Consider the following 27,720-nt stretch of genomic DNA (forward strand, 5'->3'; position numbering starts at 1 on the left):
CAGAGGCAGGCAGATCTCTGTGAGTTTGAGGCCAGCCTGGTCTACAAAGGACTTTACACAGAAAAACCTTGTCTTGAAAAAACAAAACAAAACAATAGAACAGAAAAGGACATATGAAAATAAAAAATTTTTAAAGATTTTTATTTTTAATTATATGTATATGTGGGCAGGTTGTGCATGTGTGTGCAGGGCCCACAAAGGCCAGAAGAGGCTGTTGGATCCCCTGGAGCTGGAGTTACAGGCATTTGTGAGCCACTCAAGATGGATGCTGGGGACTAGACTAAACTTGAGTTCTCTGCAACATGTTGTTAACCACTGAGCCGTCCATCTCTCTAGCCCCCAAAATAAACCCATTTTAAAAGAAAGGAAAAAAATGGGAGTGTGATGAGCCTGTGGTCTGTGCTTGGCCTCCCCAGAGTGAAGAGATGTAAAGTGCCAGACTTGGCCTCCACTGGAGGCCAGGACACTGCCAGGGCAGGTGGACCAAAGAGAAAGCCGTGAGCACAGCCAGTGGAAGTTTGTGGAAGTTTGCTGAGATTGGGGGATGCAAGCAGCCATCACAGCCCGGGCTCTGTGCAGTCAGTCAGTCCCTGGCCTGCCATCACAGGATACCTCTGAACAAGCCACTGAATGTCACAGCCACCATCTGGAACAGCATTCTCAAGGTCAGGAAGGCTCTCAAGTCAAAGGGATGAGCAGAGGGTGGCTGGCTGTCACAGCAGGATGGTGTGTGCACAGGAATCTGTAGACAAGAACAAGGGTGCTGAGAGGTCTGGCTGCCGCCTCTGTCGGGAATCCATACGAGGGTCCTGGCCCTGTCTGCCTTGGACTCTAAAGAGGGTAGAGCTGTGCAGCCTCCACTGTGAGTGTCGGTTGGAGTCTGTATGTTCTAGGAGCCATCGCTGTCTGCATAGGACACTGAGCACCCAATGCTCACAGGAAGCCGCAGGTCCAGGGGGGATGAGAACATTTGGGCATCTTGACTTTGCAGATGCCACACACACACAGATATGCATGCATGCACACACAATACACATGCACGTGCATGCACATGTCCTACATGGACCAGCTGTCTAACGGGACAGAATGAGGGCAGGAGAATAAAAGCTTGAGGCCATGATGTACCGTCTTTCGGAAGGATGGTGGCCTGCTTGGTGAGCTGCAGAGTGTAACACTTGTCCAGGAATTCTCGCAGACTCAGGAAGCTAGAGATGTTCTGTCTGTCTGAATTGGGGACAGAATCACAGCAGCAGGGATGCCCATATGACCTTTGGAGGGCTGCATCCTAATCTCCCATGCTCCTACTCACTGTCATTCTGTGCCGGTGCCCCATTTCCAAAGCTAGGAGATGGGGTCACTCTGCAGCCAGGGGACACCTGGGAGCCTCCTCTGTTCCTGTAATCCACTCCAGCCACCCCCGGGCATGCCCAGGCCTGCTACATTCTAAACACGCCTTTCCTCTGCTCTTTCCACAGACCCCTGTCTGCAGCCCAGGCTTGGGGCCCTTCCTCCTCACCACATCACTTCCATCCACCCTCCCCAGTGCTTTCCCTAACATTGCCCTTTATTCCCACTGGATCCAGCCGCCTAGTCTAACCCTCCATTTCCCAGAGCTCAGAACTCACAGCCCACATCTCAACCTCCTCTCCAGCAGCACCCCAACACTCTCACTGTCCTCTACGGCAGCCCCTACATCTAGACCCCTCCTGGTGAGGGTCTCCACTTGGCTCTGCTGCTGCTGCCTCCAACCCTACACACAGCAGGCTCTATTGCCACAGCCCTTCTCAGACCACCCTCCACCAACCATCCTCCCTCCCAGTTAGCCAGCCTCACCTTCCAGCCTTGTCTTCCCTCTCCCTCCCTCACCTCTATGTCTCTATGTCTCCGATCCCTAAGCCCTCCACCACCACGACTCTGACACCCAAAGGGGACGCTGTGCACAGTACTCACTGAAGAGCAGCAGGCTCTTGTAGTTGTTGCCTCCACGCCCCAAGCGGAGGTATACCAGGCCATACGTGTAGTCAGTGGACAGCACATGGAAACCCTTTATCCCCTTCACTGCAAGAGAAGCACCGCTAGCCACTGGTGCCCGGATCCATGCCCACCCACAGTACAGAACCCAGGGCTCAACACATCAGCCAGTCCAGCCTGGTCTTTTCTCACTGACCTCACCTCCCAGGCCTGCTCTGGGACCACAGCCACCCTGCTCACCCATCCTCGGTGTCTGGCCTGCCTGCCACATGCTCTGTTTTCCATGGCGCAGGCATCCTACTCACAGGTATTCCTGAACACAGGTTTCTTTCTGTCCTTCTTCAGGGTCACCTCCATGGACCGGCATCCCTGAGGCCTGGGGACAGGGGCTGTGAGCTGCAGCCAGAGGACCACTTTCCACCACCAACTTCTCCAGCTCTACTCACCCTCTGCCCCTAGAGCCTAGGGATGGGGGGTCAGGGGCCAAGATGACCACTTGGGGTGAGAATCTTCTAATTTGGGCAAAGGCCCACCCAGAGCTGAGAGGTCCACTCTCAACACTCCCTCCCTGATGCCAGGTATTTCACCCAAAATCACCCTTTGGGATTTAGGGGAGGAAGAGGTCACAAAACCATCTGACGGGCCTGTTTCCTCCAGGACTCCACTTTGCTTCCTGTGGGCTCTTTCTTTCCAGAGAGAAAGGTGTCCCTGGCCAGTCTGCAAAGGTGTACCAGGACCACTGGCACATCCTATCCCCTCACCGGCTGAAGGCGATGACCACCTTGAGCTGGCCTGCTTTGTGCATCTTCACCACAGCTGCCCCCAGCTTCCTCTTGTCTCTAGCCGGCAAGAACCCCTGGGTGTCTGTGGCGATGGCAATAATGTACCAGAAGCCTGAAAACTGCAGGGGCATCCGGGGAGGACGGTGTTGGAGCTGCCACACCACGCTGCCTGTCCAAGCTCCCAGAGGGAGAACAGACCCAGCAAGTGACCCTTTCCCAAGACCCAGACCACATCTGTATCCGCAAGTGGGCACTACCCTGTCCTGGGCCGAAGAGAAGCTGGTGCTTAGCTGGTCAGGTGCCAGGAGGCTAAGCCCGGGCTGTGCCCGCCCTACCCACCTCAGAGGCTCCTTCCCTCTTGGCCTCCCTGTGACACCGGTGCCCGGCCCCTCTCCCTTCCGCTTGTGCCTGAGCCGATGGCCACCGGCTCTTCCCTGCTGCACACTCCTTGCTCCTAATAACCCTGTCCTTGTGCATGCTACTGGCATTGTCCACCTAGCCACTGTGCCCACAGCCACCCCACCTGGAATCCTCTGCTTCAGGACTCGTCCAGTGCTTGACCCTCCACCCTGCTCTTCTTGCAGCTCCCGACTCCTTTGCAGAGGTATCTAAGGGGTCCCAGGGCCGGGGCGGTGGTGGGAGAGGACGGGTAACCAACACAGCTGGACCCAGTGGATACTGTGATCTGCCCTCCTGCTGGGGACATTAGCCCAGATGGCCCCACCGCTGGAGTTCTAGTCCTAACTGGTCTATGTACCCTGTAACCCTAGTACCTGATGAAGGTACCAAGGGGGCATGTGGCTTACCTTGCCCCAGTTGAGAGTGTGGGCCTCCTTAGGGAAAAACTCCTGTGTCCAGGACACCACAGCCAGAACTAGGACTATGGCCAGGGCCATCTCCAGCTTCATCCTTAGCTGGGGCAGCTCTAAGTTTAATTAAACCTGTATCTCACCGTGAATGCCCTGTTGTGATGTCAGACCCACCCTGGAGCCTCAGGCTGCTGGGATGGGTGGGGTAAGAAGCGGGCAGGTGTGGCTTCAAGCTCTGCCCCTCCTTCTGAGGGCTTCAGCCTGGCCATTGTTGGTTACAGCAGCCATTGCCTGCCTGGGAGACCACTGAAGACGGACACCGCCACATTCTCAGAGGCCATAGGGAGGCTGGTCCTCACATTCCTCACTCCTGAGGGGCTAGAACCACACACATCTGCATGCTATTGCAGCCTGGGCTGACTCACCTAGCAATGGATGCTGGGGCTCCCATAACCCTAGCCAAAGGTGAGAGGCAGAAGCCTAGGGTGTCTCTGGGACTAGCCTCTTGGGCAGGTGTGCAGACAGGAGAGAGGAAACAGCAGGCATAAGCTTAGGAGCTCCCTACCTAAGACTATTTAAAGTGCCTGAGGAGCTGCTGATGACCAGGCCAGAAGAGAGAGTACTCACACGTACCCAAGCTTTGACCCCCTCTTCTCCCCTGTTACTTTCCAATAGATGATACCACTCCGCCATTTCCTGACTAGATATCCCATTTGTAGTGAGGGACTGCAGGCTCAGACTTTTGGGAATTCCACCATCATCCCGCATGCCCACCCCCAACCAGCAGCCAGAGCCTAGGCAGAGAAAGAAGAGCTAGAGCCCTGGCCGAATCTCCCTGCTGGGCAGTTCACAGATACTGGCCTCCCCGGCTGGACAGTCGGTGAATTCTGTGTCCTGCTAGGCGGCCTGTGGATGCTAAGCGCCCCCGATGGATACTAGGCAGTTGGCAGATGCTCTCTATGCTCTCCGACTGTGCAACTCAGTGGTCCTTTCTATTAGGCAGTGCATAGGTGGTTGGCCCCCTAGCCGTGGATTCTGATGGTCCAGCGGCTGCCTTAATAGTCTCCTGACCTACTCACATAGCCCAGACACCTCAGCTTTTGCCGTTCTAGTGGCCACATCCTGTCCCCAGTGAAAAGCCACCAGGCCTGTCTTCAGGCTCAAGAACTCTGGCAAAGGGACATTAGTGCATCAAATTCTTTTGTTCCCAAGCTGGCTCTGTGTCCTCTGGAGATGTCCTCTCCCGCAGCACAGGGACCATCCCACCCCCAGAGAAGACACACTGTGGCAGGTTTACTTGTGAAATCACTTTATTTTCAACCCAAGCCTGAGCTTAGGAGAGCAGAGGACCAACCAGCCACTGAGCAAAGACAGTGCCTGCCCACCTCCACCAGGATGCCAGGATGCTGTGGTGCTTTCTCCGGGGTGTGGCACTCACTGAAAACCAGGGCAAGAGTTGGGGTGGGGCTCCTGACAGCCATCATCCTCCCCTTCAGTGGCCTTCCCACCAGCAGAGCCACGGGCTACACAGGCTTTGAAGAGGGTCCACCCGGAGTCCCAGGCTCCTCAGGGAGCCAAGAGTGATGCTCGAAAAGGTGGCCTACCTGGAGGATCTTGTGTGCACACGTGACTGTAAGAACCAAGCCAGTTGTGGGAACAGGGCTGTAGCAGCTCCCAGGACCCTACCCACAAGCCTCTTCCCGAGGAGGCTGTCCCTCCAAGCCTGACTATGACAGGCATAGGTGATCCCTTGAAGCACCCATAAACCAGTAAAAGCGGGAGACGAATCACCTCCACCAATCCAGCCACTCCCTGTGTGTCAGAACTGCCTGTGCTCCCGGTGGCCAGTACCAGTAACACTCACAGTCCTTCTGCAGCTGGGCCTGCTGATGGGACAGGAAGCCCAGACCCTGGCTCCATTTGGTGAACAGCTGCATGGCCTCGCGGCTGGCCATCTCTGTCCGACCTGGACACAAAGGAGCAGTTTCTGAGAGACGGTCAGAGTGCGGAGAGTGTGGCTGTGTCCTCTGCCCCTTTCTTTATCCCAATCCCTAGCCAACCTCAGGGTGGTTGGGGCTTGCTCCCTGCTAGGACACAGAGTACCTGTGTCTGGGGGAACCAGGGGCACTGAGCAACCTTGCCTGTCCCCACTTACTGTACAACTCCACGGTGTTGAAGGCCTCGTCCCCAAATTCCAGCTGTGTGAAGATGACAGCATAGTCCTTGAAGTTCGTGCCCAGTACCCGATAATCCAGCACACCAAGAGCTAGAGAGCAAACGCAAGATCCCAGGGCAGCAAGGGGGACGGGGCCATCATGCCAGCCAGGCGTGGAGCCGGGACTGGCCGTTAAGATAGAGAGCAGATTCAGGACCAGACCCTATCAAACCTCAGCAGAGGTCTCAAGCTGTCCTCAGGTCCCTGACTCCTACGTTGTGTCAGCAAGAAGGAGTTCTTAGATGCCAGTAGACAGATGGACAGAGGAGTGTTTGCCCCAGCTCAGCCTGGGGTGACTGAAGAGCAAGTGGGTCACCCTTTCCCAGTCCTACCCTATGGGGGTAGAATGCCTCTAACCAGGCACCCTGCTCCCTGAACTCAGGAAGGAGCCCAGGGATTGAGATTAGGACCCGCACAGGCATCTGGGCACACGAGGGTGAGAATATGAGGTCTAAGACCTCCATTCAGGGGCCTCTCTCCCCTGAGGATTGACCCCAGGGTCCCGACTGTCAGATCTTTTAATGGTGCACAGAGTTATGCCAAGGGCTCTGGAGCAGAGTGGTCTCCTTCTGCCAGGCCTGGCCCTACCAACTGCAGCCTGGGAACACACAGGGGTTGGCTTCATGGTGATTTGTGAGGAGGTCCCAGTGACGTCACACTCACAGGGGTTCTCAAACGCCCATCGGGAATCTTGCTTCAGCAGCTCCACAGTGCTCTGACGACACCCATCTGGCCTAGGAAGCAATGGGAAGAAAGCCTCTGAGACTCACACGTGGTCCCACCGGGGGGAAGGCCTCAAAGGGAGCTCACCTCTTTCATGATGCCTGGGTTACCCAGAAAACCCACCCTGGGGCCTGAGAAGCATTATCATCCCCTTCATTTCCCAAGGGATCCACACTGTCGGGTGCTGAGGGCTGAAGAGACTTCAGCCTGTGGTTCAGATGAGAAGACACTATCCAGAAGTCCCCCGAGGAGTCAGCCTCTGAGGTGAGCAAATGCAAGAGAAGCGCAGCAGGGTCTGTTAGACTTAGCAAGTGTCTGCACAGACGGCTGGGAACAAGACACCCACGGGGCAGGTGCTGGGGCTTCCGAAAGAAAAGCAGCAGAAGCTGGTCCAGCAGACGAAGACACGCCCTAAACCCACATCAAGGTCTGGGTACATACATAGATCAAAGGAAAAGAATAAGAAGTTAAAAAACAAAGAAAACTTACCCGGACACCTACCTATGACAAAGGTCATAAGCCGTGTGGGGCTGCCAGCTACCTGAGTGCATCTCACATTTTTACCCCAGGCAAAATTCTGGAAGTACCAAAGATTCAAGACTTCCAGAGACAGAAAGAGAAAGAAGCACCTCTCCCCACTCAATGTCATAGCACCCAGAACCCTCAGAAGCGAAGGCTGGTGTACATACAGTGCAGAACTAAAAAGCACTTCATAGAAAAAAAGTTCCCCTCGGACCTGGAGAAATGGCCTGGCAGTTAAGAGCACTTGCTGGTCTTGCAGAGGACCTAGCTTCTGTTCCCAGGACTCAATGATAGCTCACAACCATTCATAATTCTACTGCCAAGGGATCTGATGCTCTTTTCTGACCCTTGTGGACATCAGGCATGCACATGGTACACAAACATGCATGCAGGCCAAATATTCACACACATACATTTAAAAAAAAAACAACATCAGAAAAACAAACTGGGAAGTATGTCTGTAACTAGTTTGGTCTTTTGCTTTGTTTTTTGGTGTGCTTTGTTTTGGTTTTCTGGTGTTTTGGTTTGACTTTTTGAGACAGAATTTCTCTGTGTAGCCCTGGCTGTCCTGGAACTCTCTCTGTAGACCAGGCTAACCTCAAACTCAGAAATCTGCCTGCCTCTGCCTCCCGAGTGCTGGGATTAAAAGTGTATGCCGCCATCACCTGGTATAACTAGTTTTTATCACAGACTAGTTGCAGGTTTAAGGTGGAAACTCGAGCCGTTGAGCACCATTTGTTGCTGGAGAGCTTCTCTCCAGGTCCCACCAAGCCCTGCAGTCCCACAACCCACGTATAAAATAATCACTCAGACGCTTATATTACTTATAACTGTATGGCCGTGGCAGGCTTCTTGCTAACTGTTTTTATGTCTTAAATTAACCCATTTCCATAAATCTATACCTTGCCACGTGGCTCGTGGCTTACCGGCATCTTTACATGCTGCTTGTCCTGGTGGTGGCTGGCAGTGTCTCCCCCTCCTTCTTCCTGTTCCCCCAATTCTCCTCTCTCCTTGTCCTGCCTATACTTCCTGCCTAGTCACAGGCCAGACTGGCATGAGACCTTGGTGACCTCCTTCCTGAGGCCAAGCCGGTGGCCCTGAGGACCAAATGCATGAACCAACTTCCACAGGTTCCAAAAGACTCACAGAGAAAAAGGGCTGCATACTGACCAGGGCCAGGCAAGGCGCCGAGAACAAAGGAGTACCAAGTCATGCAGTCAGAGGCCAGGAACACAGATTCAATAGGCTGGCAGAAAGTGGCTGAGTCAGAGCAGAGTCTGCTACAGAAAAGAAGAATGCGCAACAGATGCAGGAGCATGCCCCTCTGGAGAGCTCAGGGAAAAGAGGAGACTAAAATGAGGAGCACAGGGGAGTGGGGAGCACAGAGAGCCAACCATGTATCCAGGAGTGGGTCTGCAGAGTCTAGTCCTCTACCTGAACCAGACGAACAAAGCCTGCAGCCCCTCTGGTGAAGGTGCTCCTGCTGAGGAAGCTAAAACATAGAGAGTCACACAGCTCGAGGGTTGCCTACTCACCCATGCCTAGAGGACTGAATTCTCAACTTGTTGTCTGGAGTAAGAGTCACCATAACGCCTTCCACATTCTTCATGTCCTTCTCCATGAAGTCCTTTGCACGGGAGGCCACAGCCAGGATGTACCAGGGACCAGTGAGCTAGAGGAAGCATCAGCTGAGATACCCAGCTCTCCCCACTCAAAGCACAGTCAAAGAACTCCAACACCCTTCATGCAGTCTAACTCCCTCCACCCATGCTTGTCCAAATTGATTCTTGGGGATCCAAAAGCTATGACGCCTCAAAGGTGGGGCCTGGCCCTAGGACCTGCTACCCAAGAAGGCTGTTACCTGCTTAGGATCCAGCCTTCCCAGCCACACTGCCTGGACCCAGGGCAAAGAGACCAAAGCAGGAAGAGCAGCAGTCAGAAGTACCACCTTCATTCTCCCAGAGGCCCAGGCACACCACGCAGTAGGCCAGGATGTGCCATCTCCCACCAGGAAACAGCTTATATGACTCTGAGTGCCTCAGTGTGGGTGGCCACTAACTGCCAGGATATCATCCTGACCTCTCACAAAGCAAAGAAACTCAGGGTGGGGGAGGGCACTGCTAAACTGTGGCGGCCTTGGTGTCTAGCTCAGACTTGTGACAGAAATGAGAGAGGCCCAGGAACCTGTTCAAATCAACAGAACGGTGCCAACTCCCCAGAAGGTTCCAGAGTAAGCCTCCTAAAGCTGGCCACCCTGCTTTCTCCCCTTCCCAGGATCAGCAATCTCCCCAGCTGAATCTGCTCTTCAGGGGCTGGCCAAGCAGGCCCGAGCTGAGGCCAAGTTCCAGTCTCGGCTGGTCAAGCACAAGTAGTCTGTCCAGAATCTGCAGTTTCAGACATCTTTTGTCTCAATCATTAAAAATACAAAAAGCCATCCCAAAGACTTCCTTTTACACTTCCATTCTCCCCCACACACTGGCCCACACAACCTTCTGCTTTGCTGACCTGCGGCCTCCCACTGACCCCAACAGCCAGTTCTGCAGCCTAACTGTCCTGTTCCATCTGTCCCCCTATCTGGATCTAACCATTCTTCATCCATCTCCAGCTGGGCCACATCTAGCTCTCTGCTCCCTAAGACCAAATCCTGACAGACTTCAGCCAGACCCTAAGGCTCCCCTGATTGGGGTCTGCAGCCCATCCCCAAGGATCCCCTGATTGCTGTCTGTAGCCTGAGCTATCCATCACCAAGTCATTGGAGCTGCTATCAGGAGCAGTTCTGGGTGGGGTTTATCTGGCCCACCATACTTGAGGGGTGGCAGAGGTGGTAGGTGAATCCTGCTGCCTCCAGAAAAGACCTTAGCCACACACTCCCTGAGCCTGGCTCATCTACTCCTTCACTCATCATCAAAGATGTACTGAGCATTTCTGCAGAACAAGGCTGCAGGCGCTCAGGACCCACCACAGAGCAAACTGAAGCTCACACTTTGCCCCCATACACCCATGCCCCTCATCATCCCTATCCTCACTCCAAGCAAGACTTGAGAACCCATGTGTGCAATGTGTCCACAGCTTGAGTCTCTGCAGAAAGGAGATCTAATAGAGCTCCTCCCAGATCCTGCTGTGGAGAGGTAAAAGTGCACAAGCCAGACCCTGTGTAAACATCAGCTAAGTGTCCTTCTGTCCAGCTCAGTAACCCAGAGTCAGACCTTGAACTTGGATTAGGATGGTTCCTGGCTGCTGACCTCCCAGATACCTGATAGAAGAAAGTAAAATTTCTTTTAGGAAGACAATGCTCCAAAATTCCCATCCTAATCTTCAGATCAATGCTGTCAATCATTTTAAAACACATTTTCCAGTCAACACACATGGGACCAGGACAACAGCGGGGGTGGGTGGGGGAGGACAGGAAGAGCAGGCCCGTAACTATGCCTGGGTCCTCCAAGGCAGACTGAAAAGAGTTCTTAAGACAGTGCTCACAGGCAAAGCCACCTTTGGAAGTTCTTGGAGGCCACCAGACATCATAAAAAGTGGTGTAGGAAAGGAATGTCCATGAGAGTCAGGTCAGAGTGGGTTACTGTGCCTGAACTTCTTCACCACTTGCGAAAGTTATGCCCCTAAAGAAGAAAACTGCAGCCATGCTAGTCATGAAATATACTGCCAGGCAGTGGTGGTGCACGCCTTTAATCCCAGCACTCAGGAGACAGAGCCTGGTGGATCTCTTAGTTTGAGGCCAGCCTGGTCTGCGCAGAGTGAGTTCCAGGACAGCCAGGGCTACACAGAGAAACCCTGTCTCAAAAAGGGGAAAAAAATGTATTACTATGATATATTGTGTCCCCCAATATATTGTGCACCCTAATAAACTTACTGGGGTCAGAGGACAGAACAGCCACTAGAGAGGCCAGAAAATGGTGGCGCACACACACCTTTAATCCTATCACTTGGGAGGCAGAGATCCATCCGGATCTCTGTAAGTTCAAAGCCACATTGGAAACAGCCAGGAATGGTGACTCACACACCTTTAATCCCAGGAAGTGATGGCAGGAAGCAGAAAGGTATATAAGACATGAGGACCAGGAACTAGAGCTGGTTAAGCTTTTAGGCTTTTAGCAACAGTTCAGCTGAGATTCATTCTGGATGAGGACTCGAAACAGGATCAGCTGAGGAATTGGCAAGGTGAGGTGGCTGTAGCTTGTTCTGCTTCTCTGATCTTCCAGCGTTGACCCCAGTACCTGTTTTTTATTAATAAGACCTTTTAAGATTCATGCTACATTACTACAATTGCATTATCAATAAATCTTAAAAATTTAACTTAGAGAACTCTCTCCCAGGGGAGAGATGGCTTGATCCCAAATCGTGAGAAATATGCTTTTGATGTTTAAACTGCTCAGCCTCCAGCACTCTGCTGTGGCATCCAGAGCTGACTACCAGACAACTACCAGTAAGGAAGCAGAGCACACACATTCACAGAAACGACACAGATCAGTTAGGACTCTTATGAACCAACCAGGCCTGTGAAATGAATACAAGCTGGCCTATAAAAATAAAGGTATCCTTGTCTCTACTTAGCTATAGAAGAAGAAGCTAAGTAAGAGTTAAAATATTTCAGCTAATGAAAACGGTCCCACCAGTGAGGGCGGAAGGTGGAGTGGCAGGACCCGAGGCGAGGTTCTGGGCACGCCTGCCTGTGCCCTCACTGGGCTGTGGCCATGGTCCTCAAGAAGCTGCAGCGGCGGGACCTGGAGGCAGAGCATGTGGAGGTGGAGGACACGACTCTCAACCTTTGCGTTTCGTGACCAGCTTCCCAGTCCTGGTGGTGTCAGCTAAGTTCAAGGGAAAGCCACTGCTCCAGAGACACCGGCTGGTGAATGAATGCTTAGCTGAAGAGCTCCTGCACATCCATGCCTTTGAGCAGAAAACTCTGACCCCAGAGCAGTGGACCTGAGAGTGGCGGAAGTGAGGGACCCAGGCCTGAACAGCCATTAAATTGTAAATCAGGTCAAAAAATAAGGAAAGAAATAAAAAAAGAGAGAAAGAAAGAAAGAGAGAGGGAGGGAGGGAGGGAGGGAGGGAGGGAGGGAGGGAGGGAGGGAAGGAAGAAATTATGCCGAGCAGTGGTGGCGCATGCCTTTAGTCCCAGCACTTGGGAGGCAGAGGTAGGTGGATCTCTGTGAGTTCAAGGCCAGTCTGGTCTACAGAGTGAGTTCCAGCATAGCCAGAGCAACACAGAGAAACCTTGTCTCAGAAAAAAAAAAAAAGAAAGAAAGAAAGAAAAAAAATTATAACAACACTCTAAGCTGAATTGAACGTGCTAACGTATATACAGCGAAATAACCAATATTGGCACAAGACACTCCAAGACCAAGTTCTCAGCATAAAGAAAATTTATTTGCCCCAGAGGGACAAAGGGCAGGAAATAAGAGACAAAAACAGGAGAGAGAAGAGGGGAAAGGGACAAGGGAGAAAGGGAAGAGAAATTTGTCCCAGAGGAACAAAGGACTGCCTCAGGACAGAGAGGAGACAGACATGGCCCATAGGTAAATGGTGGTTTATAAAGGTAAAAGGGAATCCGTGTTAGGATGAGGTGTTTAATTTTGATTGGACAGGTTAATTAGGTGAACCAAGGGGGGCTTTTGATAGCTGGACCTTGGTGGTCAGCCTCAGGAGGAGGAAGTGGCCAAATTGGGGAAGAGACCTTAATGGCTGGCTTTAGGAATGTAATCCAATGGTTTAGCAAGGCAGAGAGAATGGGGAAGGGCAAAGCCTGCCAGAGCCGTGTTTGCCATGCTCAGGCCTGTTAGAGCCCTTCACGTGGGTGTTGTCTTGATTGGTTTTTGTCGACTTGATACAAACCTAGGCATATCTAGGAAGAGGGAATATTAATTGAGAAGAAGTCTCCACCCGGATTGCCTGTAGAGCATTTTCTTGATTAATGGTTGATGCAGGAGGGCCCAGCCCACTGTGGACACTGCCACCCCTGGGCAGGTGGTCCTGGGTTGTGTAGGAAAGCAAGCTGAACAAGCCATGGAAGTAAGCCAGCAAGCAGTGGTCCTCCAGAATTTCTGCTTCAGTTCCTGCCCCCCAGGTTCCTTCCTTGAGTCCCTGCTCTGACTTCTCTCAGTAATGGAGTGTGACCTCAGAGTTATAAACCGAAATAAACCCTTTCCTCCCGAAGCTGCTTTAGGTCATGGTGTTTTATCACAGCAATAGAAACCCTAACTAAGAACAGCATTAAAGAAAATAAGGGGCTGGAGAGGTTGCTCAGTGGTTTAGTATGCTTACTGAAACACATGAGTGAACCAATGGCTGAGGAGCCCCCATGGAACTGGACCAGGCCCTCTGGACAAGTGAGACAGTTGATGAGCCTGAACTGTTTAGGGGGCCCCCAGGCAGTGGGACCGGCACCTGTCCTTGGTGCATGAGCTGGCTTTTTGGAACCTACTGTCTATGGTGAGACACTTTGCTCAGCCTTGGTGCAGGGAGGAGAGGACTGGACCTGCCTCAGCCGAGTCTACCAGGCTGGGCTGACTCCCCAGGGTAGACCTTGCCTTGGAGGAGGTGGGAGTGGGAGGTGGATTGGGGGGGGAGACTGGGGGGTGGGAGGAAGGAGGACGGGGGAATCTGTGGCTGATATGTAAAATTAAATTAATTATAAAATAAAAATATTTATAATGAAAAAAGAAGAGTAACTGGGTTCAGTTTCCAGAAACCACGTCAGGAGGCTCTCCGCTGCCTGTAACTCCAGCACCAGGGTTTCTGGCACCCTCTGGCCTCTGTGGGTACCTGAACACACCTGGTGTACACACACTCATGCAGCCACATACACAAACACAAATAAAAATAAATAAATCTCCTTTTTTAGTGACAAAAGGAAATCTCTCAGGGTCTCCAAGTAAAATGAACAAATTAGTCTCCAGAGTGAGAGACACACGCACGAAAGAGGCCAGGCAAGTGAGTGGCCCTCAGAGATGCAGGAACGGGCTGTCTCTACAAGGGGCAACGACTGGAACCTGAGCTGAGGGTTTTCTCTCAACTACATAAAAATGCCCTTCTGCCCTCTCCTGGACCGCCCTGCTATCCTGGGACACAAGGCACCTGCATCCCTGTTTGCCACATGTTTTTAACTTTTAATATTCTTCCAGAACATTGGCTTAACTATGCAGAATGTGACATCCCTGCATATGATTTTTTTTATGAGTTTCCCTCTTTTTTTTCCCAAGACAACGTTTCTTGTGTATCCCTGGCTATCTTGGAACTCACTCTGTAGACCAGGCTGGCCTGGAATTCAGAGATCCGCCTACCTCTGCCTCCCAAGTGCTGGGGATTAAAGGCGTGTGCCACCACCACTCAGCTGCTTCTTTGTTTTATTCTGCTCATTTTCTCTAAATTTTGGGAGTCTCTAAGGTGATGTTTTCATCAAGTTTAGGAATAACTTTGCATTTTATGACCTTACAAAACATTTTTGTCTATATAAAATTTGCGACTTGATATTATCCTAAACTTGATAGCTTAGGATGATCTGGTGACTAACTTTGTCAACATAATTAGATTAATAAAACACCTTGGGCCTTAGTGAGGCACCCCTCTGGGGTGTGTCTCTGAGGGTGTTTCCACAGAGTTTAACTGAAAATCCACCTTGAATGTAGGTTGTCGTCCCACGTGAGCTGAGGTCTCCTGGACTGAATACAAGAGGGAAGGAAGAAGCCATTACTGGCATTACACTGTCCCCGCCTCATGACCTGTCAAGATTCAAGGAGTCCCAGCTACATGCCCCCACTGCCATGAACTCTGCCATGCCTTCCCCAGTATGACGGACAGCGCCCTCACCGGTTGATTGCTTTTGTAAGGTATTTGGTCACAGTGGGAAAAGTGACTGACACAGACACTGTTGATTCTAGTACGTTTCTGCACATTTCTTGCTCTGTTCTATTCCTATGGCTGCTTTGCTGGTGTGTAGGGGCGGTTGTCTGTGCTTCACCCCTGAAGCACTGCCCCTAGTAGGCAGCAGGTAACTGCTAGGTACCTGCCCCCACCCAGGGCGTGGCCAAGACAGGGACCCCTTAAGACCTGAGATGCGTGTGTGCTCGCTCTCTCTTGGCTACCTTGTTGATGCTGGATGCTGGATGCTGGACTGCAGACCAAGTCAGAGTTCTCCAGAGAACCGCAGTGGACTGCACCTCACCTCTCCTGGATCCCATAACAGACCCCTTTGCTTGCTGTAAGTTTACCCAAAATAAACCTCTTTTGACTATCAGATAGGCTACGTGGAATTACCTCCTTAATTCCCACTATACTGGTGTGTATGCATGTAGAGGCCAGAGGCTGGTGTTAGGTGTCTCGGTCACTCTCATCTTTTTTTTTCTTTTTTCCAAGACAGGGTCTCTCATTGAGCCTGGAGCTCAACCACGTGTCTAAACAAATTGGCCAGCTCTTCTCCAGGAAACCTCTGAGATAACCTCAGTCCCTCTGTCCTCTCTTCCTCAGACTGGGACACTGACATTTATTTGTCCAACCTGATGCTGAGTCCATGCAATGTCCTTTCAGCTCTGAGATTTCCTTCTTGCTCTTTGTAACAGTCCCACTTCGTGCTGAATTTCTCTCTGATTGGTCATTGGCTATTTTTTTATTTGTGAATCCTTTCTTTTTGCCATGCCATTAATTTCCTTTTTCCTTTAACATGCTTATGATGCCTCGTTAGACATTCTTCTGAATCCAACTTTGTTTCTTCTCAGGGTCATGTTGGACTAACTATTCCTTTTTTCTCCCATAGATCCTGCTTTTCTGTTTGTATATCTAGTAACCTTTCTGTGACGCATCAGCAATAACACATTATAAAATCCCTACCTACATTCAACACTGGAGAGATGACTCAGTGGTTAAGAGCACTGGCTGTTCTTCCAGAGGACCTAGGTTCAATTCCAAGAACCCACACAGCAGCTCATAACCATCTATAACTCCAGTTCCAGGGGACCCAACTCCCTCTTCCTACCTCCTTGGACACTGCATGCACGTGGTGCTCAGACATACACACAGGCAAAACATCCATATACATAAAAATACTTTTTAAGAAATACATAGAACCCTATTACAAATAAATAGATAATATAAAAGCCCTGCATTCTGTAGCCTTTGCAAAGTATACTTTGTCCAAGACTGGGTTGCATGCTCCTCAGTTCTGACCCTCGTGTTACTGTGTTGGGGTTCTCGGGTAGTAAGTGAGGCTCTAGTAAAGCCACTCACTATGACTCTATACAAGGGGGCTAAAGTCCTTATGAGGACAGGGAGATTGACCATATAAAGCACTCTGTCCCCCACTTCCATGTCCACCAGCCAGGAAGAGAGCCCCTACCTGAAGGTGGACTTTCTTGTGTCTATGCATGTGCATGTGTGAGAGCATGTGTACATATGTGTACATTTATGTGGAGGCCAAAGGTCAACATCAGGTGTCTTCATCATTCACTCCCCACCATTTTTTGATACAAGGGTTGCTAATTGAACCTGGAGCCCAACAAGTTGGCCAAATAGGCTAGCCAACAAGCCCCAGAGATCCTGCTGTCTCCATCTCCCCAGCTCTGGGACTACAGGTATGTAGCACAGTATCTGGCACTTTTTGACATGGGCTACGAGGCACTAAATCCATGTCTGCATGCTTGCATGTCCGTGCTTTACTGGCTGAGCTGTGTCCCAGCCCTGAAAACGAACTTCTGGCCCATGATCGTGGACTGGAGGTCACATGATCGTGGACTGGAGGTCACATGATCGTGGACTGGCGGTCAAGCTCCAGAACTATGCAATGATGAACTGTGACTGGAGTCCACAGTCTGGAGCTGGAAGTCCAACCTCACGCTAGGCTCCTGGGACTTGGTGCAGGCTTGGACCAGAAGATCTGAAGGAAACTGCAACACTCCCCGTGTCCTTAGCACGTCAGAACCTCACCTCAGAATGCCTCTTCGGAGGTTTCTCTGGCACTTGCTTCAGGATTTGAGGTGGGCAAGGGGTGTAGTTTTCTCTTTGTGAGACTCTGTGGTGTCTCACTCCGATGCCTGGGGGTCAGCAACATCTCTCCACTCCAGCTGGGCTGGTTCTCCCCCATCCCACACTGTTCCACCCCAGGTACCACTTTCCTGCTTCCATCTTGGGGCTGCTGCTCTCGGGAAGCAGAACCCATTTGCCCCAAGGGGCTGGTGCTCACATCACCCCACATTCCTGTCCTTTCTGCCCTCTAGCTGCTGCAGCAACGAAAAGAGGCAAGGTAAGCAGACAGTGGCTTTAGGCCATGGAGGGAGAGACACCATGACGGGCACTCGGGCCCTGAGTACAGCTGGGAAGAAGACTCGGAACTGACTGGAGGGGCCGAGCAGGGGACTAGAGAGCAGCCACATCCAGGAGGACCTCGGAAACAGTAGCTGGGGATTTGAACTCCACGCAGTAGGGAGCCTTAGGAAAGTACAGGCAGCAGAGGGGTCTGTTCCTCTTCCTCTTCCATTTGAGAGACCTACTGAGACCGCAAGAGAAGGTGTGCTCTTATCTCTGCTTGTGGCCTGCTAGGACCGCTTCCAGATCCTAAGAGGACAGGAGACTGCTCCAGAGTGAGGGTGGGGCTGTGGGCCTGAATCAGTCGGTGGCACCTGATCGGCTATGTGAGGTATGTCCATTGCAGAGTATTCATTAAAAAAATGTAATGCATTTGCACTCATGTGGGTCACTGTGGACAGAAACCAAGGTGATCGATCACAGGTGTGCCCCTACCTCCCATCTGTCACCACCCACCCTCAAAAAAGATGCTAGGCAGCAAGCATGTGGCAGCAAGGTTTATTTGTCACAGGTCAAGGAACACCTTGGGTAGGGGCAGGGGAGGCCAGATGGGCAGAGCTACCGCTTCCTCCTCAGATCATTTCCTGCAGGCAAAACAACAGAGCTCAGGGCCGTGTGTGGCCTCCAGGGACCCTGAGGCAGTGGTCAAGGTCACAGGGGAAGGGCCTGGCATCCTAGCTACCTGGCTTTAGCAAAGCACTGGTTCCCTGAGCCTTGATTTCTCTATCTGTAAAATGAGTCGTATTGCCAATATCTAGGGGATAGGTTGTGGAAATGAGGTCATGCTGGTGATGGACCAGCACAGTGCTGGATATACAGAAACCTAAGACATCTAACAGGGTCCATATCTCTCCTTGACTCACCCCCTGATAGCACCTGAAGGGACGGACAGGGTCAATTAGCAGTTCTGAGCATCCCTGCTGGGCAGAACATTGAGGACAAGGGGCCTACCATGCAGCTCTGTCCCAATATCCACACCCACACCTACCCACACAATCCCTTCCCTCCTAGGACTTAGCCTGACAGCTTGGATTCATATTCCCAACTACATTTTTGTCCAAACAACAAAACAGATGCCTCTCTGGAACTGTCAAGCAATGCTATTATTGGGTGTCCTCATCAGAGGAGAGGTATACACACACACACACACACACACACACACACACACACACACACACACACACCCCACCAGGATCAGGATGGAGTATCAGAACACAGGGGCTGCAGTATAGAATGAAGGATGTGGGCTTACCTTATTCAGGACTTTGGTTCACCTCCCTGCATGAAATGGAGGCAGGAGAGTGTCAGACCCCACCACAGAGACCTCCCCCAGCTGCTGAGGCCAGAGGAAAAATAGCCCAGAGAGAATAACTGAGTCCTCTTGATCCTTGGGCAGCCCGTGTTCTGGAACTTGGATCTGCCTGCTCCAGTAAATGTGACCAAACACACTCCCCAGCTGCCCACAGATACCAGGCCAGTGGAAAGCTCCCACCCTCATCAATGTGATAGAAAGGACATGTGAAAGAGTCCCCACCCAGCCTGGGTGCCCAGCACAGTCCCAGCTTAGTTCGGAGACTCACCGACTGCAATATGTCCACACAGGTTACTGTAGACAGAAACCAAATGATGAGATAAGGAAAGGACAGGGCAGGCCCAGCCAGGTCTTTGCCCATTCCTGGGAGGCCCTGACTCGGGCGAGGCCTACTCACAGTCATGCTTGTTAATGATTATGTTTGATGTGGTGAACCCATTCTCCAAGGCTACCTTCTGGAACTTTCTCAGGACTTTCTCATTGTTGTTCAAACTCCGGCCTGCAGGTGAATATGGACTGAACTTCTACAGTTACAGACTTTCTCCTCCCATCCTGATGTAGCCCTGGGATACTCTCCTATCCCCACCCCAGGGTGGGAAGACATTGAGATGAGGTACAGGAGGGGTGACACCCACCCCACCCCCAGATGAGTCCAGGCTGGACTTACTGTACAGTTTCATGGCCCGGTAGACTGTCCCAGCTACTGGAGAAGAGATGTCTATGATGGCATAGGTCTGGTAGTCAGTGGCCACAATAGCAACTTCTTTGCTTCCTGAGAACAGAGCAAAATTCTAGACACCCTCCCACTTGCTTGTCCAGGGCTCTCAGTTCCTAGCTATGCTTCTGCCTAGCACATTTGCACACACACAAGCATGTACTCGAAACACACATGGGCAGCCTGGAACGGACCTGGAGAGTTTGAAGAGGAGGGCAGGGATTTCCTACTGACTCAGATAAATGAATGCTGAATCACATCTAGGATTTCAGAGAGGAAGCCACCAAAATCCTGGCAAAGATGGAGGCTGAGGACAGTGGCTGCAGGGGCTCCTGACATCTGGGCATGACACCCTGGTACCGAGTAGCCCCACACCGAGAGCTTCAGTCAGGATACATCAGCAATACCCCCAGTGAGGCAGGGTCCCCCACATCCAGAACAGTGGTAAGGACACACTAAGAATAAGCCAAAGTGCCTCAGAGAGGCCACCACACCCACCAAAGCTGGGACAGCGTCCTTGCCTGATATTTTGGTGACCTTGAATTTCCCTGGATGGTCTGTTTGCATGGCCCCGGCCTTCTCCAGCACACAGTGGTCCCCACTATGAAGACAAGAAGGTAGGCCAGCCTGTAATCCCAACACTGGGAGGTGAGGGGAGCTGAGTCAAGAGGATTGCAGTTTGATGCCCAAGTCAGGGCATCCTGGGCTATAGAGACTGACAAAGGGGGAAAACAGTGAGTCCCTCAGTGGCCGAGAGTGGGTCTCTTAGGCGTGTTTATACACAGGACCGATCCCTGTGTACATCCCTGAGCATATAGTCCTAGGCAGCCTGGGCTATACAGACCAAGAGGCAAATGAAGGAGAATAAAGAAAGGAAGGAGACTCCCAGCTTCCTGCCTACCAGGCCGTACACTGTATGCTCTGAGGTGGTGGGCATGGTGGGCAACCCAGGAGTCCAGAAACCAGCCAGATACATGTGTCTTAATATCTGCTGAGCCTATGACCCCAGAGAGCAGGACCCTTACCCAGTGGCCACCCAGTGAGAAGGAGATGGAGTAGCAAGAGCGACTGGCTGTGGAAATACGCTCCCGGTGACTCCCGAGGAACCACTTAACCTGTGCCCACAGATACACAAAGGATCAAGAGACACACCCTGAGGATCAGGGCTGTATATATATCTGAAGGATATAGTCTCTGGGGAACAGTGTCACACTTGTGTCTGAAGGACACAGTTTGAGGAACAGGAACAAATATACCTAAGAGACCCACTCTCTACCCACCGAGGGACACAGCCTGAAAAAGATGGACACACTGACATGAGGAATGCATTCAGGAGCAGGGAAACACATGTGTGAGAGACAGGCTTTCTGAAGTAAAGGGACACACATTTAGGGGAGAACCTAAAAAACAGGAAGTTATTCATGACTGAGAAACACACTCGGTGGTACAGGGCACAAATACTGAGGGACACACTCAGGAGCAGACACACATGTGTGAGGAACATGGTCACTCACACCTGAAGAACACAATCTTGAGGTGAAGAGTTATGGTTACGTCTGGAGAACATATGCTCTGAGCATCAGGGCCACTCTGTGATGAAACGACACACTTTGAAGGGACACTCTAGAACAGGGACGTGCACACATCCTTGTGGAAGTGACCTGGCCTGAAGGTGTCTACTGGCCAATAGCTACATGCGAACTTGGGCACTGCTGGGCTGTGTGCCAGGATGAAAGAGACGACTCGGGTCAGCCTTGCCTCACTTCTCCTCAGGCCTTGCCATCTGTCAGTCAGAAGTTGGCACGTCTCATGAGCTAAAGAATTGGACCTTAAAGCTGTCTGGTCTGTTACTTGCTTTGCTCAGAGTCCAGGGTGGCAGTCCAGAGGCCAAACTCCTATCATGATTGTAGAGCTGTAGGCCACTCCATAAACTGTCTTAGTAGACACTGGGACACCCAGGATGCCAAAGATGTCTGGTCCCATCTGAAACAGTTGCCCCCTTATCCCTCTCTACAGCTGAGGCTGAGGCACAGACATGGGTCAATGTATCTTTGGGGAAAGCAGAGAGCACTGTCCAGGCAACCCCAGCTTTCCTCTAGGGCCATAGACAAGGCCTTAACTCACTTGTAATAGGTGGTGGTCAGAGCCAGAAGGTTCTCTTCCAGCTTGACTGTCATGGCTCCCAACTTCTGCTCCTTGTGCGCTAAGCCATGTGTATCCATCGTGGAGGCAAAGGCAATCTCATACCAGAGGCCTAAAAACTGGGAGATAGGGGTTAGAGGAAGGAACTGCCTGGGTGTACCAGCATTCAGGACTTGGGACCCTGAGAACCATTTTACATCCCTCCCTTCCAAGGGATGCAGCAGTCTGGAAAGTTCTAGGGGTGAAGGGCACCCAAGATGGTAGAATATTGAAGGCTGACTCTGGGCAGGGCCCAACCCCCATGGAACTTGGCTCACTATAACTGTGACTACCTTGTTTATGTTGAAGTCCTTCAGTTCTGCATCCTGTAAGTCAGACGCCAGCCCCACGCACAGCCCCACACACAGCCCCAGCAGGGTGAAGAGCATGTTGCTCTCCATGTGCCTAGTAGTTGGGTACCTGGGCTCAGCTCTCAGCCACAGGAAGCCACAGCCTTTGGCTCAGAGTCTCTGAACCTTATATCCTTCCCTGTGGGTGCTTGGAATAGGCATAGAAGGTTCTCATTAGGTGGGCTGGAAGTAGACTGTAAACCAGCCAGGTGGATAGCAGGGCCTCAGGGGACCGCCTCCAGGGACACAGATCTTGTCTCTGGGCGTCCACTCATGTGTGCATCAATCCACTCAGCAACTGAACTGCTCCTTTCCAGCTGCATGTAGGTGACAGAGCAGGTGTCCCACCAAGGCCCCTCGGCAGGCTTTGGTCATAGCCACAGAGAAGAGGAAGACTTGCTAGGGTTGGAACTCTGTCAACTGGAAATCCAGGCAATGATCCAGGCAACAGAGTCCTGGGAATGGCGGAGGCAGGACTGAGGAGACTGGAGCCATGCATGGTTGAATCTGTGCAGCTTTGTGCTCAGCCGGCTGAGAATCTTAAGGAGTGGACCAGAATATCGTGACCCCCTCCAGCCCCATCACTATCTTACTGAGTACTTTAAAGAAGGCACAGCAATCAGCCAAGGGCCACCAGACGAGCAGCCAAACACACTTGGGCTAAAGCCAGCCCTGCTGCCCTGGCCTTATCTTTACCTGCAAACTTGTTTTTGTGGGCAAGATCACAATCTCCAGATTTCCGGTGAAGAGCAAGACACATAGGGCCAAGCCACCTGTGAAGCCTCCACAGCAAAGAGGGAGTCCCTTGTAATATCACCCCCTAGGGAAAGCCCAGGCCCTGACCCTGCAGGGCACAGACAAGACAGAAGAGTATCGGCAGCTACAGCAGGCGTTCAAATTATAAGTAGTAGGAACGAGGAGACAGGGAGAACAGTTAAGGATTATAAAAATGACCCAGGGCTCAGAGCCCTTCGGGAAGGGACGGCTAATACACACAGAGGCAATGGCCATTTGGATCTCCTGGTAGCCCAACTAGTGGACTGATGCACGCTCTTTCTTCCTGACAGAAGCCACAAGCTGGTGTCCCCAGCATACCTCTTGAACATCAGTCACCAGCTCTTCCGGTAAAGTCAGGCAGCCATTAGCGCTGTGGCCCAGAGCCCTTTCCATCTCAGCAAGCCCCACATTAGCAGCCAGTGACCAACTCAATTCTCCCTGACCCCTCCAACCTCAGAAGAACGTCAGGTCTTCAGAACTGAGCTATCCTGATGCTAATGATCTCGTCCTAGAAACTGTGGTTTGTCAGCAATCACTGAAGGCCAACAAAGGAAACTCAAGGAGCCTCAACACCAGGACTTTGGGGTGGGGTGATGCCCACCGGCAACTGCAAGGGTCTGTATTCTTAGAGAATCCCTGTGTTCAAAACAATGTTCAGGGGAGATGGAAGGCATTTTTCCTGCTTTTTGAACAAATAAAGAACCCCTCCAGGATCCTGCTAACTGCACATCACCCAACCTATCCTCTCACAAGACACACAGTGGCTGCTGCAACACCTTTGGCCATCTCCAGAATGTAGCACCAGGTACCGGGTACTGGCCTCAGGAAAGGGGCTCTGGTATGGACTCAATTCTGTCCTCTGAGTGTCAGCTGCCCATCTGCCCAGTGGGGACAAGGCATCTCAGAGGGATGTGTCAAGGAGAGGTGTAGAGGTAGGCAGCCAACAAAGTGGGCAGTAGGAAGGTTAGAGGTTCCATCACAGCCAGAGCCACACATTTCCATGTGTCTTCACGGGAGGCTCTGCCTCCAGCGTGGCCTTGGCCATCTGGCAGCCTTTTGAAAAGCGTTTCTCTGCTACTCCTCTGCCCAGATGCCTGCAAAGCTCCAGACCTGCTCTCACTTTCGCTCACAGCATCCTGGGGTGTCACCAGCATTCATGACCAGAATGGACACTGTTCCAGAATGAGGAGAGGGCTGTGGGACCCACTGCCCAGGGTAGCATGAATGGGGCAGGGCAGGGCAGGGTGAAGCAGGACCTTTTCACTTGGGAGTCTAGGACTGGCTGCCCTGTGTGTAAGGCAAATTCTTCACCAAGCATTCACCGAAAATGCAGGCTTGTTTCCTCCACCTGGGCCAGAGAACCGTTCCCGCCACCCCTTTCCTTGCCCCCAGGAAAGATGCTGGGCAGCTTTTGGCAGCAGGGTTTATTTGAAGTAGATGCAGGAGGCCCTTCAGGCAGGAGCAGGAGAGGCCAGGTAGGTGGAGCTGCAGCCGCAGGCCCGGGCAGAAGCTATTCAGACCAGTCCCTGCAGGGAGAACAGCAGAGCTTAGGGCCATGTGTGGCCTTCAGGGACCTGAGACGCTGGTACCCCAGCTGCCTGGCTTTGGCAAAGCACTGGTTCCCTGAGCCTTGGAGTCTCTATCTGCAAAATGGAGTTATGGAGTCAACCTCTGGGGCCTGGGCTGTGACAGTGAGGTTGTGTAGGTAGCAGGTTAGCATGGTGTTAGACACAGGAAACCCCAAGATATCCAACAGAGCTGAACCCCCCCCATCCCACCAACTGGCAGAACATGAAGGGGCAGAGCTGGCCCAGAGCCCTGCACAGTCCTGCTGGACAGAACAATACAAACAAGGGACCTCTCTTGTCCAACTTAGTTCTGTCCCACACCCAAGGGTCCAGCACGACAGCTTGGGGTCACATGGCAGACTGTTCTTTCCATCTGAAGCTGCCCATCAGGGCTGTTGGTTGTCCTGATCAGTGGAGGGATGGATGACCCCTCCTTTCCAGGACCAGTAGTGCCAGCAGGGGCTCCATGAGGGCCAGGCTGCAATGTAGACCAAGGGTAGTAGGCTCACCTCTTTCAAGAGCTCAGCACACCTCCCTGTGGGATGGGACAGCACGTGGTACAGTCAGGAGGGCATCAGACCCCATAACAGGGGCCCGGTCCAGCCTCCTCCCCAAGGTGATGTGCTCACCATGTCGGGCCAGCATGTAAAGGCCTCGGTCTGCTGTCATTTCCCAAAACCTCCAGAAGCCTGGCTCATCCTCAGTCTCAAGACTCCGAGCTGTGGGGCACAGCAGGGCTGGGCTAGCAGACTGAAAGAAGGCAGTCACAGGGCTCTGCCCCTCAACCCAGGCCGAGCTTACTGAAATACTTGAGCACATGGAAGTTTCTGCCTTGCCAGAGCAGAGACAACTTCAGGATGGCGTAGTGCTCATAGTCCGTGTCCAGCACGTAGATCTTCCTCTGGCCTTCAGGAGTCAGTAGCAGGGTTAGGGAGCCTTGCTCAAACCTGGGGGCTGACCTCGAAGGCTGGCTCTGCAGACTCTAACTCCTTTCTGTTTCTGCCTAGTGCTGGGACCTGCCTGTGACATCCTGAGAAGATAACTTCTCAAGGTCAATCCAGTTCACTAGCAGAGATGAGGGGCCTGGAGTCCAGGGCCTGAGAACCCCAGGAAGGGCACAGAGAGCCTCCAGGCCAGGGGGAGATAGTATCCAGGGTCAGGCAGCTGCAACTTCAGCAAGAAGGCAACAGTACTTACCAGGAAAAGCAAATTCCCCCACAATGTTTCTTTCTGAACCCACAGATGTTTCTGTCACACAGCTTCCTGAGCTGAAAAGCACCAACAGTGTTTGTTAAGAACTTGACAGCCTGTGTCCACCCGATGGGCACATCTTTGAGTGGGGCATACCTTCAGAAAGGGTGCTGGCAAACTGGGGAGCATCCTGGAGCCTAGGACCCATGGGAAAGGGGCCATGCATGGGGCAGGGCTGCCCCAGCCTCTCACCTTCAAGGAGCCAGTCAGCTACTACCTGCACATTCTTATCAACGAATAAGGCTTTATCTTAAGCCCTTGCCTACATTTTGGCAGAAATGCAGCTCAAGGAGCCTGAGATCTGGCTTTCTCTGGAGTTGGAGGGCCCAAGCCGGTAGATACGGGGAAGGCTAGTCCACAAACATGCTGATGATCTCTCCACTACAAGAGGTACAGCCTGGACTGTGTTCAACTACATATATGTCTCTTCCTTCCCAGTGGGTCACATCCCCCAAATGAGCCAGGCCTCTTACCTGTTATACACAGCCTTCACGGTGATGTTCCTCCCACTGAAGGTGAGGAACAAACCCTCTACCCTCTTTTGAGCCTTCAACACCAGGTTCTGGTCCGAAGTCACAGCCACTTCCTTCCAGAATCCTGCAATCTAGAGAACAGAACTAGAGGTATCCTTAGCTCTGAGCAGTAGAGCCAAACTGGGTTTGCAGCTCCCTGGCTATAGAGGGTATTTCAGGGACCCTCGGGCAGGGAGTGGGTGGGCTCTGCGAGGCCAATAGATAGTCATGAGCCTGGGTGGCCACTTGTCCTTAGCCGAGTTTTCCTTCCCAGGGGACCTTTCAGGACACCAGACAGAAATGTCCCTTCCAGAAGATCCTGACACAAGACTGGTCTGCTGGGACACCTTTCCAACAGGTGTGTGGGGAGCAAGCATCCAGGCCTACAGCTAGCACACCGAATACAGGAGCATGGCTCTACCAACCTCAACTTCCCTGAGATCATGGTTTCCCATGACAGCAATGTTCCCAGAGCACAGGGTATCACCTGAAACTTTTAGAAACTGGTTACTGTTACAAGAGAAAGAATCTGTGTCCCCCAAAGCTGACCCCTCTGAGTTTACAGTGTGAATCTGTGGTCTCAGGAAGGATCCAGGGCATAGAAAGAGGAATCTAAGCAAACAAGCTGTCCACTCTGGAGAAGTCCTCTTCTGGCTCCACAGTGCAGAGCGATAGGGTCATAGGAACCCTATGAACCAGGGAGCAGGAAGGGACCCCAAATCTGTAAATCACCAAGGACCCAGAGGTGACCAGCCTGAGGACAGCAGCTCCTGCCGCGGCACAGGTGGCACATGACAGAACTCAGGGAGGGGAGAAGCTCAGAGCCTCACCAGGGCCCTCCACTGCCTGCCCTCTTGGGGATGGTCCTGCCCCTGCCAGCTATCCTGTAGCTAAGTAGGAGTTGGATGGAAGGGCAGCAAGACTTACAATGGCTATCCACTCTGTTCCCTCCCTGTCCACCTTCCCATCAAGCCCCAGTAATGCCTGCAAGGTAAGAAGAAAGAGGCACCTTCTCTGGTACTAGGTCCACCCTCGTAGACTCCGCCTGCAGCCCGTACACCAGGAAGAGTCCCCAGACGGTGCTCAGCAGCCTGGCTTCCATCTCAAGGCCTGCCTTGTGGCTTCTGCTTATGGAGGGCACGGGCTTATATTTGGAGAGTGTGCAAGCATGTGCAACCACCCAGAGAATGTCATTGGGCAAAGCTGGCTGCCAGCTGCTCAGAGACTCAGACTCAGACTCACTCTGCATCAACCCACATCCAGAGAGGGTTGGACCCAGCTAAGACGGCAGTCAAGCTGCCTCCATCCTAGTATTTGGACAGCGATGGACCATGCCCTGAGACTGCACAAACCAACCCCAGCACCACCCTCTGTGTGGCGACCTGGGCAAGCTACTTTATCTCAGTTTCCCCATTTGTAACAGTGCATTTAAAAACAACAGCAAAATATTGAACTGGGCATGGAGCTCTGGGTCACTGCCCCCCCCCCAGGAACCTCACTTCCTGCACCATCCTGCGCTCCAGGACCACCCTCCACTCTGCCTATGACCTCTCTTGGCTGCAAGCTTCTGGGAAGCCCTAGAGAGTAACACACTTCAATGTGTGTGTGTGTGTGTGTGTATTTGTATATGGTGTGTGTGTGTGTGTGTGTGTGTGTGTGTGTGTGTGTGTGTGTTCTTGTTGGGGGAAAGGTGTGCACATATTCACATGGGTGTGGAAGCC

The 27,720-nt window shown here is 52.2% G+C and overlaps 4 protein-coding genes across 4 annotated transcripts; all 4 read right to left on the reverse strand.

The window, feature by feature from the left end:
- Positions 1 to 713: 713 nt before the first annotated feature.
- On the reverse strand, positions 714 to 3,661 carry Lcn10 (lipocalin 10). Its single transcript, XM_052722432.1, has 6 exons — positions 3,560 to 3,661; positions 2,733 to 2,872; positions 2,277 to 2,347; positions 1,951 to 2,058; positions 1,126 to 1,224; positions 714 to 742 (listed from the first exon to the last, which is right to left on the reverse strand). The coding sequence occupies exons 1-6, from the start codon at positions 3,659 to 3,661 to the stop codon at positions 714 to 716; spliced, it is 549 nt and encodes a 182-aa protein (XP_052578392.1).
- Positions 3,662 to 5,085: 1,424 nt separating this feature from the next.
- Lcn6 (lipocalin 6) lies at positions 5,086 to 8,976 on the reverse strand. Its single transcript, XM_052722439.1, has 6 exons — positions 8,884 to 8,976; positions 8,558 to 8,694; positions 6,441 to 6,511; positions 5,718 to 5,828; positions 5,427 to 5,528; positions 5,086 to 5,192 (listed from the first exon to the last, which is right to left on the reverse strand). Exons 1-6 carry the CDS (start codon positions 8,974 to 8,976, stop codon positions 5,086 to 5,088), a joined length of 621 nt encoding a protein of 206 aa, XP_052578399.1.
- A 2,919-nt stretch (positions 8,977 to 11,895) lies between these two features.
- On the reverse strand, positions 11,896 to 21,942 carry LOC128100363 (epididymal-specific lipocalin-5-like). The gene is made up of 7 exons (XM_052722440.1): positions 21,835 to 21,942; positions 21,485 to 21,621; positions 19,882 to 19,961; positions 19,313 to 19,417; positions 19,043 to 19,144; positions 18,868 to 18,939; positions 11,896 to 11,960 (listed from the first exon to the last, which is right to left on the reverse strand). The coding sequence occupies exons 1-7, from the start codon at positions 21,940 to 21,942 to the stop codon at positions 11,896 to 11,898; spliced, it is 669 nt and encodes a 222-aa protein (XP_052578400.1).
- Positions 21,943 to 24,182: 2,240 nt separating this feature from the next.
- On the reverse strand, positions 24,183 to 27,451 carry Lcn8 (lipocalin 8). Its single transcript, XM_052722442.1, has 7 exons — positions 27,009 to 27,451; positions 25,961 to 26,091; positions 25,434 to 25,504; positions 25,038 to 25,142; positions 24,866 to 24,955; positions 24,746 to 24,771; positions 24,183 to 24,194 (listed from the first exon to the last, which is right to left on the reverse strand). Exons 1-7 carry the CDS (start codon positions 27,246 to 27,248, stop codon positions 24,183 to 24,185), a joined length of 675 nt encoding a protein of 224 aa, XP_052578402.1. The 5' UTR covers positions 27,249 to 27,451.
- Between the last annotated feature and the right edge of the window lie 269 nt (positions 27,452 to 27,720).

Source organism: Peromyscus californicus, unplaced genomic scaffold (assembly GCF_007827085.1).
Source record: "Peromyscus californicus insignis strain IS unplaced genomic scaffold, ASM782708v3 Scaffold_7__1_contigs__length_154581171, whole genome shotgun sequence".
Classification (NCBI taxonomy): Eukaryota; Metazoa; Chordata; class Mammalia; order Rodentia; family Cricetidae; genus Peromyscus; species Peromyscus californicus.

Excerpts from the sequence above, each read along its gene's own strand:
- LOC128100363 (XM_052722440.1), bottom strand. The coding sequence starts at position 21,942 with ATGGAGAGCAACATGCTCTTCACCCTGCTGGGGCTGTGTGTGGGGCTG. Across the intron at positions 21,622-21,834 it reads AGGACTTCAACATAAACAAG|TTTTTAGGCCTCTGGTATGA; the intron begins GTAGTCACAGTT and ends CCTATCTCCCAG. Across the intron at positions 11,961-18,867 it reads GTGCTGGGCACCCAGGCTGG|GTCCACTGCTCTGGGGTCAG; the intron begins GTGGGGACTCTT and ends CGCCACTCTCAG.
- Lcn6 (XM_052722439.1), bottom strand. The coding sequence starts at position 8,976 with ATGAAGGTGGTACTTCTGACTGCTGCTCTTCCTGCTTTGGTCTCTTTG. Across the intron at positions 6,512-8,557 it reads ATTCAGTCCTCTAGGCATGG|GCCAGATGGGTGTCGTCAGA; the intron begins GTGAGTAGGCAA and ends ATTGCTTCCTAG. Across the intron at positions 5,193-5,426 it reads GGCCCAGCTGCAGAAGGACT|TCACGTGTGCACACAAGATC; the intron begins GTGAGTGTTACT and ends TGGTTCTTACAG.
- Lcn8 (XM_052722442.1), bottom strand. The coding sequence starts at position 27,248 with ATGCAGAGTGAGTCTGAGTCTGAGTCTCTGAGCAGCTGGCAGCCAGCT. Across the intron at positions 25,143-25,433 it reads GGGGGAATTTGCTTTTCCTG|GCCAGAGGAAGATCTACGTG; the intron begins GTAAGTACTGTT and ends TGACTCCTGAAG. Across the intron at positions 24,956-25,037 it reads CCATGTGCTCAAGTATTTCA|CTCGGAGTCTTGAGACTGAG; the intron begins GTAAGCTCGGCC and ends TGTGCCCCACAG.
- Lcn10 (XM_052722432.1), bottom strand. The coding sequence starts at position 3,661 with ATGAAGCTGGAGATGGCCCTGGCCATAGTCCTAGTTCTGGCTGTGGTG. Across the intron at positions 2,873-3,559 it reads ACACTCTCAACTGGGGCAAG|TTTTCAGGCTTCTGGTACAT; the intron begins GTAAGCCACATG and ends ATGCCCCTGCAG. Across the intron at positions 2,059-2,276 it reads ACCTGTGTTCAGGAATACCT|TGAAGGGGATAAAGGGTTTC; the intron begins GTGAGTAGGATG and ends CTTCTCTTGCAG.